This window comes from Gymnodraco acuticeps, unplaced genomic scaffold, assembly GCF_902827175.1.
Source record: "Gymnodraco acuticeps unplaced genomic scaffold, fGymAcu1.1, whole genome shotgun sequence".
Classification (NCBI taxonomy): domain Eukaryota; kingdom Metazoa; phylum Chordata; class Actinopteri; order Perciformes; family Bathydraconidae; genus Gymnodraco; species Gymnodraco acuticeps.
This window is the reverse complement of record NW_022990276.1, coordinates 269,994-285,490: the sequence shown is the minus strand read 5'-3', so window position 1 is coordinate 285,490 and position 15,497 is coordinate 269,994. Positions and strand designations below refer to the sequence as shown.

At 43.7% G+C, this 15,497-nt stretch overlaps 2 protein-coding genes across 2 annotated transcripts in view; one reads left to right on the top strand and one right to left on the bottom strand.

The window, feature by feature from the left end:
• The first annotated feature begins 275 nt into the window (after positions 1–275).
• Positions 276–11,994, top strand: pianp (PILR alpha associated neural protein). Its single transcript, XM_034221595.1, has 6 exons — positions 276–327; positions 789–845; positions 1,020–1,417; positions 1,840–1,918; positions 8,545–8,682; positions 10,411–11,994. Exons 2-6 carry the CDS (start codon positions 835–837, stop codon positions 10,430–10,432), a joined length of 648 nt encoding a protein of 215 aa, XP_034077486.1. The 5' UTR covers positions 276–327; positions 789–834; the 3' UTR covers positions 10,433–11,994.
• A 1,248-nt stretch (positions 11,995–13,242) lies between these two features.
• Positions 13,243–15,497, bottom strand: part of cops7a (COP9 constitutive photomorphogenic homolog subunit 7A) — a gene marked incomplete in the record, with an annotated part of 19,978 nt that continues 17,723 nt past the window's right edge. The window contains 1 exon segment of the mRNA XM_034221554.1: positions 13,243–13,786. Coding sequence (XP_034077445.1) covers positions 13,747–13,786 — 40 coding nt within the window.

Below are 15,497 nucleotides of genomic sequence, written 5' to 3'. Positions count from 1 at the left end.
AAATATAATTGAAGAGTTTTCTTTTGTAATTAGCGTAACAACGTCGTCCTCTATCATTTCTGTTTGGCTCGTCAAATCCATTTATTTTCTCCGTGTCCATTTAATTGAACCAGTTTTTTTTTTAAACACATAATTAGCATTTAAATCTCTTTCCTACAGTGTCTCCCCTCCCTCCCTCCATCGCTCTCTCTCCCCTCTCTTACTCTGGCAGACTCTACATGTCTCAGTCGCTAAGGCAACCGATGCTTTTTTTTTTTCTCAGTTGCTCTCTGTATCTCCCCGTTTCTCTCTGTCTCCCGCTCTCATTCCCTCTCTCCACTGCCAGAGGTAGGCATGATACCTGATATGTGTCGGAGTGTGTCTGTGTTTCCGTCCGTCTCCCTGTGTGCTCGTTTGTGTCTAAAGTGACATTTCTGTGGCATTTAGGCAGCAGCTTTGGATGGAGAAGTTGCCTCTCTGCTCAAAGTGCCTTGGCTCTGTGCATGACGCTTCTAATGATGATAAATGTACCGGGCGCAGGTGTGTGCACTGTAAATGTGTGTGAGAGTGTACTTCTGGGTGTTTTTGACTGCAGATGTGGCTTCTGTAGAAACATGTGGCGCATAATTGAGCGTTACATTTAAAAGCCCAGGGGAGTCCGTTTTTTTTCTTTTTCAAGATGACAGCTTTCTGCCATTACTCCTGCTGGTGTCTGTTTACATGCTTTTTAATCTGGAAACATAAAAGAAGAAGCTGGACCCTCCCCTTTTCTCTCTCCCTCTCTCTTGCCCCTCTGTCCTTTCTTACAGAGAGAGATGATCGGAGGAGCGGAGTCTCAGTGAACAGAGCGAAGCGATGGAGAGATGGTAAGATGGATAGAGGTGAAGGGGGGATAAATGGGGTGCAGATGCATTAAATGTCCTGCTGATGTATTGCTGGCATCAGAATCAATGTGTGAGCTGATGAGGTCGTGCAGGAAGACAACATTTTCTCTCAGATAACTTCTGTCACTCCACCACTTCTCATGCTTTCTCTTGCAGCTCCATCTCTCCTGTCGCTCGACTGACTGCCCTCCTCCTGGTTGCTCTGGTGACACAGCCCTCCACCTGTAACCGTGACGACAACGAGGGCAAGGAGGAGCAGCAGCTGGACGCCCTGTCGGTCCAGCTGTCCGTCACGCCTACCCCTCTGTGGGCGGTGGTCTGGGGTCCCACTCAGCCTCTGGAGGACGAGACCTACCACTTCCTCTCCAGCCAGGAAACGGAAGCCCTGCATGGGGGCCTCGGGGGGGGACAGCAGGAGGCGAGCACCCCCCCCGAGGCGCACTGGCCCACGAGCTTCCAGCCCGGAGAGGACCCCCCCCTGAAGTCCAAAGACCAGGGGGGGGGAGGAGGGGAGGATGGAGGGACGGAGGCGGAGGAGACGGAGCCTGAGGAAGGTGGGAATGAGAAGATGCACATGAAGGATTTCTAAATAAAGGTGTCCATGAGAACACACACACACACACACACACACACACACACACACACACACACACACACACACACACACACACACACACACACACACACACACACACACACACACCACAAGTCCTCCGGGGAATTAGCTGTCACCGGGTGAAAGCTGCTGTGTGCAGCCGGCTGTGTCTGTGGCGGGGAATGCCTAATAAAGTTCTCATCACTCACTGGGAGGATGTCACAAAGCAAGATACAACGAGGACGACGTTGGATTGTGTCATAGTTGCCAGAGGCCAGATTCTCTCACTTCACATTTGGTTTCCATTGTTTTTCTTCTTTTTTTCTGGATACAATAATACATGGTCATGGTGTGAAATGTGTGTGTGTGTGTGTGTTACAGTGGACCCTCAGTTCTACGTCACCTTGACCATCTCCTCGCTGCTCCTCCTGACCGCAGTCGTCATTACAGCCAAACTCTGGTAGGGAAACTTAACTCTTTCCTACCAAATACTGTGTGTGTGTGTGTGTGTGTGTGTGTGTGTGTGTGTGTGTGTGTGTGTGTGTGTGTGTGTGTGTGTGTGTGTGTGTGTGTGTGTGTGTGTGTGTGTGTGTGTGTGTGTGTGTGTGTGTGTGTGTGTGTGTGTGTGTGTGTGTGTGTGTGTGTGTGTGTGTGTGTGTGTGTGTGTGTGGCTGCAAGTGGGCATTGCTGGTAGAGAGTGAATGATGAGCCAACTTCTCCTGTACGAGCTGAACACCTGTCTCACAGCAGGAGGGCAGCAGCTGTGCTCCTGATTCAAGGGTTGTTCATGTTAAAAGTTGACAGCGAGGTGCAGACCCATGTGTTCCTCAACACCTCTCTCTGTAACTGCATTTTGGATTTCTTAATTGGGCTATAATTGAGGATTTGAGGTTAAATTAGGTGCTTTGTCTGAAGGCATTTTGTTGATCTTGCGGATTATATTTTGCTCTGAGAAAGTTAAGGATGTTTTGAGGTCAGCTGTAGATTATCCAGGGAGAGAGCTTTCCAACCTGTTGGGTCAGGACTCCCCTCAGGACTCCATGACATGATTAAAAAGACAACAAAACCACAAAACAAACATTCCTACTCGACAATATTAACATGTTTGTTCACACTCGAGTCCAATATTTGCTTTTCCATCTCGTTAATGGCTGCTTGATTGTACTTCTTTAGGATTAAAACACTTTTAGAGCGACCTTTTGTTGACGTGGTTATAATCCGTAAACATCATTTGAAAAATGGGGCTGAGAGAAATTGCTATTTTGTGCAGAAAATGGTAGACTTACTACACACAGACGGGTCACGATGAATGGACTTCTGCCAGATGTGTAGGGTTTAACGAAGAGCCCAGATGTGTGTGTGTGTGTGTGCGTGTGTGTGTGTGTGTGTGTGTGTGTGTGAAGACGACACCTTGTTAGGAGTGTTTGCATGTGCTTGACGATCACGTCTGTTGTTCAGGATTACATAATGCCTCTACGTGTTCCTCCCTAAAGAAAGATCTGAGTAATTGCTTACTAATGACTTTATTAACAACACTTGTGTTCCTGAAAGTCGCAGTTGGCACAGATGTGTCATTTAGTGCCATTAGACTCGCAATGATTAAACATTCACTGTAACCATTAGGGCTGAACTGGAGTCTCAAGCAGTAACATGGCTTCACTGTCAGTGTCCATAGGGAGTAACGGATTACATGTCATGGGATTACAGGATAGAAAAAAAGGAATTCCCTAACAGTTACAATAAAAAGACGTCAACAAATTACAGGTATATATTTAAAGAATCGGGATAACTAGCACGATAACAACACATTTAAATATAAATAATAATATATTATAGCTGGACATAATGCCTGATCTTTCTTTTTGGTTTTCATTAAGGCTATCACATATGAATATGTCTGAAAATGAATGACTATTTGCTTCATTACTTCCATATTACACATTAATACACCATGTGTGCAGCCGTATAACACCCTTATTATACCCTTGTTGCACTGTTATTAGACCCGTATTACCTCCATATTTCACCGTTATTACTCCCATTTCACACATGTACCCAGCCTGTCAAATTACCCCAAGATACAGAAACCAGTTAAGGGTTAAATGCAATACCTGGACACCTGATTTGACAGAAAACAAATAAATAAGTCCATATGATAAACTGAAACAGCATTTTTAAACTATACTATTCTGTATGCTATAATTAATAATTGCACATTTATTAAACAAAATATCTGTGAGTGCTTTAACAGAACACCATTAAACCTGTGGAGCGTTTTTTAACACAGGCTCCTGTATGTGTTACCTTTAGATGCCTTGAAGGAAAGTGCTCGCTGCACACATGACCATTAACTGTAAATGGGGGGGGGGGGGCATCTATGTGAAGCACTTCCACGCTTTGCTGCTCAAACCAATAACACATAGTTTATTTGACCACTGGGACTCCTCTCTCCTCTCTCCCCTCTCCTCTCTCCTCTCTCCTCTCTCCCCTCCTCCTTACTGTACATCTCTTATCTGCTCATCTTACCCACATTTCTATTTGTATCATAGTTAAGCATTTCATTGCCTGAATCTGTGTCGTTGTCATACTCCCTCTTAATCTAAAATGTTCTCCCACATTATCTCCCCCTCGCTCTGTTTCTCTAAACCCTCCCTCCTCCCACTCGGGCCTCCCTTTTCCCTCGCAGGGATTTTTCCATTTCCTTCTCTGAATACCTGTGTTGCCCTCCTTCCCCCTTCATGTTCCTCGCTTATACTTCCAGTTATCGTCGTGGCATGGCTCTAACACTGCCTATCTTTGCACAGCTGGCACTCCTCTTATCTCCCTCGCCAGTCTCCTATCTCCCCCTCAGCACCGCCAGTCTGACTGCTGATCCACAGATAATCCTCCAGCATGCCGTGAGCTGATACACCATAAACCCCCTTTTCTCTCTGTTCCTGAGACCCGGCCTTCGCTGTTGTTTCGATTCTCCACGGGCGAAAAAAAAAAAAAAAGCCTCGCTGCTGTGTGGATCCAAAGTGGCCCAACAAAAAACAAAAGGGGGGAATGGCAGGCTGGAGACATGGCAGCATCCCTCTAGATGGCTCGTGCTTCAGTGTCATAAATGTGTAAATAACGCCATGTGTTGGATGGAGAGAGTGAACAGGAAGGGGGGTACAGATGGACCGAAATGTTAGCCTATAGTGGAAATTGGCCATCGTCCATTATGATTATAGAAGAGCGGCATATGTGCTCAGTGCTTTTCCCAGCCCTAGGATCGTCAGTGTAGCTAATGTGTGTGTGTGTGTGTGTGTGTGTGTGTGTATGTTTGGGTGTGTGTGTGAGAGAGAGAGGAAGAGGACAGGTGTTACTGGAGGAAGATGAGGCTGCACGATGGCTTTTATGGCTCTTGACAACAGCTTCTGTTCTTATGTCTAAGTATGCTTAAGAGGCTGGACCTGTGACTTTTGCAATGTGACTCGGTGTAATGTAACGGCAAGCCACCCTCCGTGATGCGTCACCCCCTCTGTCCATATTACCTCACCCCTTCTGACTCCCTCCCACTGAGCCCCACCCCCCATCCTCTCCCCTCTGACGGCGTTTTAATGAGTCCGATGAGTGCACTAATTCTCTCTCACAGTGGCAGAGTAATGTGTTCGCTGATGCTAAATGGCTGGCTGCTCTTGGTGCTCTCTGACTTTGTTTCTCTCTTTCTCCAACCCTCTTTATTCTGCTGTATCCTGTGCGTCCATTTCCCTTAATTTCACCCTTCTCTATCATTTCCTACTGTCCAATCTGTCCTCACTGTTACAAATCTCCAACTTCCTTAAACCCTTTCATCTACGTTCCCATTGCCTCTTTTCTGTTGTGTCTCGTCAAATATGTTAGTTATGTTTTATGTGTTCTGTCTGTCTTTTCATGTCATGTCTGTCTATTTATGTCATTTCATCTCAAGTCCCCGTGTTTCATGTCATGTCTCGTTTTCCATGTCCTGTTTTATTTTGTACTTACCTCTTGTCTCTCATTTCAGGCCCTGTTACTTCCTCCCTTTGTTACCACTTTCTCACCAACGCGGTTCCAGGGCCGGTTCGGAGCTGGAGCTTGAAAAGCACAGTTTTTTCCTGTTCACACCGCAGCGGAGCCGCCTCTAAGCTCCGGAATCCGGTTCGTTTCAAGCACCATCAAGTTGTCGGTCTAGAAAGCAAGCACCGCATACGTCACGCTTACGTCGGAGGCGGGGGCAGGGGAAGGGGCATCAGTTTTAATGTTATACCATAGTAATGAATGGGTGGGTAAAAGCTGGTTATTTTGAGTGTGGCACATGCAAAGGCTAACAACAGCTAGCTCTAACGCCATCGAATAGGACGCATATTTACCTTCTTTCTCCTACGGAATCGTCGTTGAAGTTGATGATGATGATTGTAAAGAACTTTTGAATGTAGCATGTAACGACTGTAAAGTTGGTAGTAAAGTCGTCCCATTTCTTCCATTTCGTTTCGACAGAGTAAAACCAAACCGAGTAGCGCTTCAATACAATCGGTCATTGTTGTTGTTGTTGTCGATGTGCAGTGGCGACTGGTCATTAGGGGCAGCCCCACCTAGTGTCAGCAGAAAGTATTAATTTAAAAAAAATATATATATAAAATATATTTTAAGATCATGTTTAATCATCTGATTCGTCTGTACATTGCTGTTTTAGTCAGTGTTCTTCTAATTAGTGTCTACAGTGTGTGCCTATTGAGCTGTTTAGAGCCGTGTGGGACAAAACCCGATCCTGCCCCTCCCTCTCCCTGTTTAAGGCAATGGTGACTGTAAAAACTACACTGCGCATGCTCAGAATATTTTCCTATTTAATGTGTGTGGCAAAAAAATAATGACCATAAGGGCATAGAGCTGCCATCCCCACCATACGTCATCTCACATCATTCAGAGCTGATTGGCTGTAAGTACGTGTGCCGCGAAAAGTGTGGTGTGTGAAGAGGAGACGAGAGAGCTGCAGTGACGCGTCCTAAAACCCGGAAGTAAACTGCGCATAGCTTCCCTCGACAAAAAAAGCAATGATATTTCTCCATAGGATTTTAGAAAATAGCTCAAAATAAGATCTGTGGGAAACAAACCTGTTAGATAAATGCACGTTTTGTTCAGCCGGATAATATCCACATGTCTACCATACTTTTATAATTTTTGAATCATAAATATATCGATTAGATTTATGATAGACTTTTGAAACTACAAGAAGATAAGGAGGACTTTTACAAAAAAGTAATAGAGATTTTTGTTCAGAAGGATAGGCAAATGGACTTCATCTTCAAGTCAAGGTAAGACCGCAATTTTATTGAAAATGGGATCTTACTAAGAGAGAACAATTAAATATTTAAATGATAAAATTACATCTTTTGGGTATCCTTTTGTTGAACTGTCTGTTTAAAATTAATTGAAGCGTCAGATTAAAAAAGCTTTTGAAAATAATATTATATTTTGATTTAGGTCAAAATATAATATTTGTAAACCTGAAGAGTCAGTGCCAGTGCCTCACCAGCCATGAACCTCATTGCAGAAGCTTATATATAGACATCTACGTTTTTTGTGCCCCACCACTTTTGTACATATAAAAACGCCACTGTCGATGTGAGGGGTTTCCCGCGCGGTTTGGCTTTATGAAGCAGGCACGCAAACGGTTACGTCATGGCGCAAACGATGACGCAATGACGCAGCACCAGTCGGACTCTGAGCGGTGTGAACAGAGCGGGAGCTGAACCGAAGAACCGGTTCCGAACCAGAAAAGCTCTAGCACGGAGCTAGAATGGGAAAAGCCTTGTGAAAGAGGCATGTGTGTTTTCCCGCCATCGTCAGCGTCTGCCCCGCCAGGTTCCCACTCAGCTCATGTTTAAATAGTCCCGTCTCCCCCTGTCCTGTGTCAGTTCGTCTTATTTGTTTCCATAGATGGTCGTGCCAGGCTTCAACAAAGAGAGGATAATTTCCAGTCTAGTCAGGTTTTGTTATTTTGTTATTTTTGTAAACTTATAGGTGGGGTAGGTAAGTTTGAGAAACCGGCTCGAGATACACACTAAAATAACTGGATGGCCTACCTGCCTGTCAGCCTTCCATCTGTGCACAAACGTATCTCGTGCCCTCATTGGTCATGTGCGCGTTCGTGTGTGTTGGAGGAGGGAAGTGGCAGATTTTTTCCGGTTGTGTATTTTCAAATTCTAGCGCACTCGAGCTGGTTTCTCCAAAATGACCTACCCCACCTTTAAGTAAATCTTAAATTCTCTTTTTGTTACGCTTGTGTTTTCCTCCATGTGAGCGCTTTTTGTTAAATCGAGTACCTACTCTGTTGTGTTGCTACATTCATTGGGTCGTGCATTTGGGTTCTCCAGTTTGTGTTAAGGTCGTGACATTTTCTTTCTTTCCCATATTGTTCCTCTCCCATCCTATTCTGCTGTTGCTGTGTCCATTTCTCTATAATTTCCTTCCGTCTAATCTTCCGTTACTGTTGTCTTTCTTCTTACAACTCCAACCTTTCATCTCCGTTTCTATTCCTATCCCTCTTTTTTCCTTAATTCCCATCCTTCTCTCTGCTTCTTTCTTTTTCCTCTTATCTCTTTCATTCTGCTGTATCTCCTGTATCCATCTCCCTTCATGTCACCCTTCTCTATAATTTCCTAACCTCTTCTTACTGTTATCAATCTCCAACTTTCCTTGAGTCCTTCCATCTCTATATTAAACCGATATATTCCTGCACTTTAACTGTATCTGCGTATTGAAGTATGAATGCTTGTTGTTTATATGTTGTCTTCTCCTGAATGTTGTACGTCTCTTGTTTTGTTTTTTGAAAGCACCTTAGCTCTACTCATCTCATTGTACCTGTATCATGACAATAAAGGATTATATTATATTCTCTATCATTTCCTACTCTCTAAACTTCTCTTACTGTTATCAATCTCCAACTTTCCTTGAGTCCTTTCATCTGTTTCTATTCCTGCCCCTCCTCAATTCCCATCTTCTCCTTGTCCCATCATCCCATCCCTCTGCATCCTCTCTCCGCCTGATTTCTCTCCTCTCTCTTTCCTAATCTTTCTGTGTCACTATCCCTCTTTCTCCCAGTTACGACCGCAGCTGTTCCCAGCATCCACCCCCGCTTTCCCGTGGCGTTGCCCCCCCGCTCTCCCTGGCTCTCCCCCGCTCCCTGGCTCCAGAGGACAGCCGGCAGACGCTGCACTCCTCCTCCACCAACAGGGAGAGGTAATGATGAGTCTGTGTGTGTGTCTGTGCACCTCTGGATTGTTATGTCTTATAAGGATCTGATGATGGAGTCTCTGAGGAGAGACCAGGCCTGCAGTGTATCAGTGTTTTAACTTCAGATGAGTCATAGTGGGGCCAAGTCCACGATATTATGCTTTTATTAGAGAGTGTTTAAAGTCAGTGGTGTAATGTACATTTACTCTAGTGCTGTACAACTTTGAGATACTTGTACTTTTTTCCTACTTTGCTTCTACTCTACCAGTTCAGAGGTACATCTGTATTTTAGGATTGACCGCTGCACTAAAGTGCTCTGGTCTAACCGTACCAAATCATGGGACCCTGATAGTAACAGTAGTACACTTTGATACATACCAACCAGTTTGGCAGCATATAATAATGTATTTATTACCCCAAGCTGCATCTTATACTTCTTCTCCACTACAATTCAGAGGTACATGGTGTACTTTTACTCCACTACATGTATTTAATACCTTTAGTTACTCTACAGATTTTTGATTAATGATGTGAAATATAATCAACTCTTAAATCAGACTTTAGTTCCACCTGGAGTCAATTCACAAGCTACCCTGCCAACCCAGTCTCACGGCATTTCGTGTTTTAGTCACGAAATTAATTTGATCTATTGATTCGTGTTCACAACACGATTTTCACACAGAACGATTTTAAAAGCAATGTATTTCTATTGGTATGTTTCGTGCCACGTCTTTTTGTCCGGTCGGGTCTTGGAAGACCGGAAGCTGTGTGGTTCATAAAAACATTTTCTTACCCTAACCCTTTGAAATTGTATAATGTCTGAGTTTTTTTGCCGTCCGCGAGGAAAATAAATGAGAATACTGATATCTGTATTTTTAAAATATTTGTTTCCTTCTAATTTGTTATTATTTACATTGCTTTTTAAATCGCTCTGTGTGACACGAAAAAAATGGGGAGATCGTGTCGGTGAACACGAATCAATAGATTCAATTCGTGACTATAACACGAAATGCCGTGAGACTGGGTTGACCCTGCAGTATACAAAGTCATTCAAACTAGCTGCACCTTTACCAGCTTTGAGAACACTTTAATGATCAATCATTATAAAACACATCATATATATTATTCTGAAATGAACCAATCTGCACAATGACTACTTTTACTGTCGCTACTTTTACTTGTAACAGAGTATTCCTACACTCTGGTACTTTTACAATATCTGTGTACTTCTTCACCTCTGACAGGCACGTGCACAGAGACTGAAATATACCTAATTTATTTGCATGTATCATGAAGTAACTGTCATGTAGAAGTGTTTGAGCCAACCTCATTGTTTGTTTGATATAAATACATTATTAAAACAGTCACAAAAGTTGTTATCCCTGGCAAATATGTATATAAAAGTACACTAATGCCCTTTGATTAATGTGGCCCCGTGCTCCTCTAACATCCTCTGCACGTGCCTGTTCGAGGGTATTTAAAGTTAATCTCGATCAGGATAATTATAGAGCTGTACTCCCTCTCACTTCCTTCTTCCCATCAGCTCTTTCCTCCATCTTCCTCCTCCTCCTCTCAGTCCCCTGTGAAGCAGCTTTATCCGTTTGCTCCTTCAGCTTCAGGCCACCCCTTCCCCTCTCATCTTCTGTCTTTCCTCTCCATCAACAACCCCAAACCTCCTTCCTTTTTTCTTTCCCTCTGACTCTTCTTCTTCTTCTGTGTCTCTTGCTGTGTCAGGATCCCAGTTGTGAACCTCTGAGGTGACTGTTTCTCCATATGGTAAACATATCTACGGGGCCCGAGGAGGAGCATCAATCCGACCGGAGGGTGTGCCCGCAGCGCCGTTTTATTTTCTCTGAAACTGTGAATTGAATCCAGGGGTCCCAGATATCCAGCCTTCACAAAACTCCTCCACTTCCCCGAGGTCTAAACACCCCAAACTCATCTCCCCGCTGCTCCCGCCTCCATCCTTTGTACGGTTTAAATGTTCTTTCATGTGGCTCTGCGTCACTATTACCCATCCCCTTCATAGCCTTGAGCTCTTCTCCTCGGCCCGCCATGACTAATTCACAAACAATCAGTTTAACAGACGCTCGACATCCCATTGCCCCTGAAATGCCCTACCTGTGCTTCCACAGCTGACCCCACATGCACTTGTAAAGCCGACCAGTGTCCCTTTGAATCCAGCAGACTGTTCTTTCATCCAAAGTGACTTACATACTCAATACAGTGGACAATCACCACAGGAGTCATTTGGGGTGAAGTGTCTTGCCCAGGGACATGCTGACTGCAGTGTGGTTTGAACCTGTGACCCCCTGATCCGAACACCTACGGACAACCCACTGCGCCACACGCCCCCACTCATCAAATGACACTTCAATTCAGTTGAATCTGGTTTGCAAATGGTTAAAAAAAGAAGCCATTCTCAGCATCTCCAAACACTGAATGGGGTATTTCACAAAGCTGTTTGGCAGGGCCGTAGCCAACAGGCAATGTGTTTAACATGTCACGCTCCAAAATCTGCTGTTTATTCCCCGCTTTGGGCGCCTGAAATGCAAATAGTGTGTTTTTAGTTTTTTCCTCTGTAGTGTAGCGGGAGTCGGTTTTTGTTTCGGCTTTTTCCTCATGATTTGTTTCCTTCATTATCTGGCTGACGTTCACCTCTTTGTGGGCACCCTCTGTTCCTGCTGCACTGTGTTAGGGCTGTTTTAAGCGTAGAGTACTTTCAGTGCAGGAGATAAAATATTCAGAGTGGATAGAGGAGGCAAAAGCGTTGAAAATCAATGATTCTCAACGGTTTTTTTGGATGGCGCACAACAAAGACAGATTCATGTGTGCGCGTGATCAGAGGACGGATGTTACCACGACGAGGGTTTTTCTCCACCTGACAGCCAAGTATATCAATCTGGAAAAACAAACCCCACCATAATTTCCTCTCATATCACATTTCAAGTCGCCGTATATCAACCGTCTTGGGAGCACCAAAGGAAAGTGGTACATCAAGGCACATCATCTCTGTCTCTCCGATGATTCTGCATGTATACAGTAAGCAAACCCGTGAGAGTAGCAGAAAATCTATTATTTATAAATGTCTATTTTATCTATCAGTGAGTGACGTCTTCTAGAGCCTTTCAAAGCCAAATGTCAGTTTGTGTTTGGCAACTTTTCTAAACAGCTTTCCCGTCTTTCCACTTCAGACATTAGTGCTGGTGGCATCATGCGTGCAATCCTCCAGATATCGAGTCTTGTGATTTTTAGTAGCATTCCTGTAGAAAATGTGGTCTTTCTGTACCATGGAAGTTCAATAAAGACACAACACTGGCGTTTTAGCTTTTGTGCTTATTTCTGTGCATGCTGAGTGAATTCCTCAATGCAATGCTTTGTGGGAAGGACAAAGCTTACACTGTGCATTTTTGAAAAGCTGCCGCTGTCTTTTAATCTGTTTCCCCTTGAAGTAAACGTTTAGTCCACCGACATGTATTGATTTGATTGGGAATGAAAGAGTCCTACATGTGCCAATCAGCAGTGACAGGGCGCTGAAAAGGGAGGCGAAGAATCAAAACGTCTTCTTGCGTCTGAAGCTTCTTTATCCCCCTGTTTGGATTCCTCTCGCTTCAGAAAGATTAACAGGATGCTAAGCAAGAATTTGCTCTGTGTACAGTTTTTCACACGAATGTCAATAAAATTAGGGAGGCCGCCGGGGGACAAGTGCCACTCGTTTGTATTCCAGATTCTCCACCCAGTGTGCTGCAGTCTCCATCTCCTCTGGGCTTTCACTGATCAATCAAACTAATTGATTGGCTTTGTTCCACTCTGAAGTTTTAACGAGCGTCTAGTTATTAGACACATAGCAGCGAGATGCCGCAGTAATCCGTAACCGGGGCGGGCCAAAAACTAAAGCAGAAGTTGGGTGTGAACTCAGGTCTGCCGAGTCATCGCTCACACCAATAACAAACACATTTCCTCGCCAACAAACACTCTGCGAGGTGAACAGCTGTTAGAAATCACAGCTCTGCTAAAAAAAAATGAAGCTCAATCACACCGACTCAAATTAACAAGACTATTTATAGAGGTGGAAGGGGTGTGTGTGGAGAAAAATGCAGGGTTAAATGAGACAGGATCTTCATTTCCCTCTCACTGTTGGTCAGATAATTGCCACCATTAATGTCACGCAGGATTAAGAGCGGATAGAGAATTTAGAGAAGGGCGGGGAATGTAATGATTAGGGACGTTTCTTTCTGCGCGGAGGAGGAGGAACAGCGAGGGTTTCAGGCAGTTTCAACAAGCAATTTTGACATTGAAATAAAAGCTCTGGGCAAAACATATGCACATCAAATATGAATGCGCTTGGTGTGTGTGTGTGTGTGTGTATCCATGCTGGTTGCGCACAGGGGAAGCCTCAGCTCTATAATACATTAGTCTCTTTAGGGACGTGCCCTAATTAATGGCTTGACCTCCTAACGGTAGCCCCCCTTCTGCGAGTTAGCATTTAGCTGTGCACCCTCCAGAGATGCACTTTGAAGTGCATGTAATAAAAGAACCGACAGTGACATTAATGAGACGGGCAGGGTAAGTACACGGCTTTGCTTTATTTCCCAAACAATTTATATTCTGATTTTATACAGAGAGAAGAAAGACAAAAAATTACAGAGCAACATAGAATGAATCTAAATCAAAAAGGAACATTTTAAACCAATACATACACTGATCCTGTTTCTGGTCAAAGGCAACGGACTCCTGCAGCATTCTGTCGTTTTATCATGTGTTACAAGTGTGTGTGTGTGTGTGTGTGTGTGTGTGTGTGTGTGTGTGTGTGTGTGTGTGTGTGTGTTTGCACTAGCCAATTAGGCTATTAGAAACAGCACAGTGGATGTCACACCTGTCATCTTCCATCAGCCGGTGTGTGTTTCTAAATCCGTCGTGGTGACAAGAGGAGAGAAGAAAGGTTCCCATGAAGCTTCCTGGTTTTATTGTGCAGAGTGTAAAAGGTGTCTTTGATCATCCGTTTGTCCGTCAACATGTGTCCGTGAATCAGTGAGTGTCCATCAGTGCCTTGTCTCCACGTCTCAGTCTTCAGTTGGACTTGGACCAGATCTTCCCACTGCCACGCAGGCTGAGGGACACATAAATCAGGATTTATCAAAAACCACTTGCACGACTAAACCAACACATTACTGACGTAACCTCTGTGGAACCGTGGCTTTGTGTTACAAACGGCTAATATGTGTGTTCAGGGTTCCTAGACCTTTTCCACAGACAAATGAAAGCATTTTTTTAGGGGTTTTTACAGCACATTTTGGTTGTGGTAAAATACATATTTATATCGTATAAATTGTGCGTTATGCTGATGACTTTTACGTCTTCAACTTCAGATGTCATAGAGAGGCGAAGTCCCTCCCTTTCCGGGGGACCTCCCTTAATTCGGAAAACGTATGTATTGAAGTCAATGGAGAGAGAAAGATTATCTTTTGATCCCGTTTGAATTGTGCCACGAATTACACACATGATGTTTGTCAATCTTAAAAGATAATTTTGCAAGTTAAAAAAAAATAAATGTGTGGTAAAACTGTGAAGTGACACATTGTGTGTGAAACCGCTCAATGAACTACATCTCCCATCTCGCACCACACACCAAGACGGCCGTCACGTTGAACATTTCACTTCTTTCTTTCAGAACGAGGCGGAAAGTATTAAAAGAGGTGAAAATCACTCCAAGTCTGGGCGTGTTGAGAGCTGTGCATCCACACAAGGGGAGTTAGTCGGTTCCGTGAGAGCCGGGATTCTGGGATTTGTAGTCTTTCTAGTTGTGTATTTTTCATCGTCTTATATTTCAACAGTTTTACGACAAACTGACTTTTTTGGAAATGATTTTTTAAGATTGACAAACATCATATGTGTAATTCATGGCACAATTCAAACGGGATCGAAAGATAATCTTTCTCTCTCCATTGACTTCAATACATAATTTTTCCGAAATAAGGTCCCATGGTTCAGAAGTAGATGGGCGGGACTTCGCCTCTCCATTGTGCTATAATAGTCCAATATTATGTTTTGTAAAAGCATTCAACAGAAGGGTGACAATTACAGTTTCAAACACTATATTCAAAATTCAAACACATTTCAAAAAATTTTCAGGGATTTCCAGCCTTGTACAAACACAGTGTACCTTGGTAATATTTCTGCATCTTAATTCATCTCTGGGGATTTTCCATTTCTGCGAATTAAAAAGACATTTTTTGCAAAGAATACTTTATCTATTAATAACCGCGGCACCACCAGTCCCGGCCTTTAAATATCTCCATAAAGAAAATGGAGTAAAAAAAACTCAATTTTTAATTCGAGGATTGAGGTTAAGCTATCATTCATTTGGATTTCCAAACATTAAGTGGATCTTCATTTGAATGAAATGCAGCGCTGAGTGATGAAAATTACAGGGCTCAGAATATGAGAGGCAGCCAGAAAATAATCACTGCTTTCTGTTCGGCGGTAAACAACATAAACAGTAGGCGAGTGGAGCATCTCGTGTGATCACTGGAGGGAGAATGTTTCTTTCAGAAGTAAAGCATGTGGGGCGTTTGTATATCCAGTGACATTTTACTATTCAGCACAGATGTGAAATTAGCCATGGGTAATTGTGCCGGATGGAGGCAGCGCAGGAAGAGAGTCAGAGAGAGAGAGTGAGGAAGAGATAGAGACACAGAGAGAGAGACAGACAGAGAGAGAGACAGAGAGAGAGACACAGACAGAGAGAGACACAGACAGAGAGAGACACAGAGACAGACAGAGAGAGAGACAGAGAGACAGAGAGAGACAGACAGAGAGAG

Coding starts and splice junctions, on each gene's coding strand:
- pianp (XM_034221595.1), top strand. Junction 1,418..1,839: donor GGAGACGGAGCCTGAGGAAG/GTGGGAATGAGA, acceptor TGTGTGTTACAG/TGGACCCTCAGTTCTACGTC. Junction 8,683..10,410: donor TCCTCCACCAACAGGGAGAG/GTAATGATGAGT, acceptor TTGCTGTGTCAG/GATCCCAGTTGTGAACCTCT.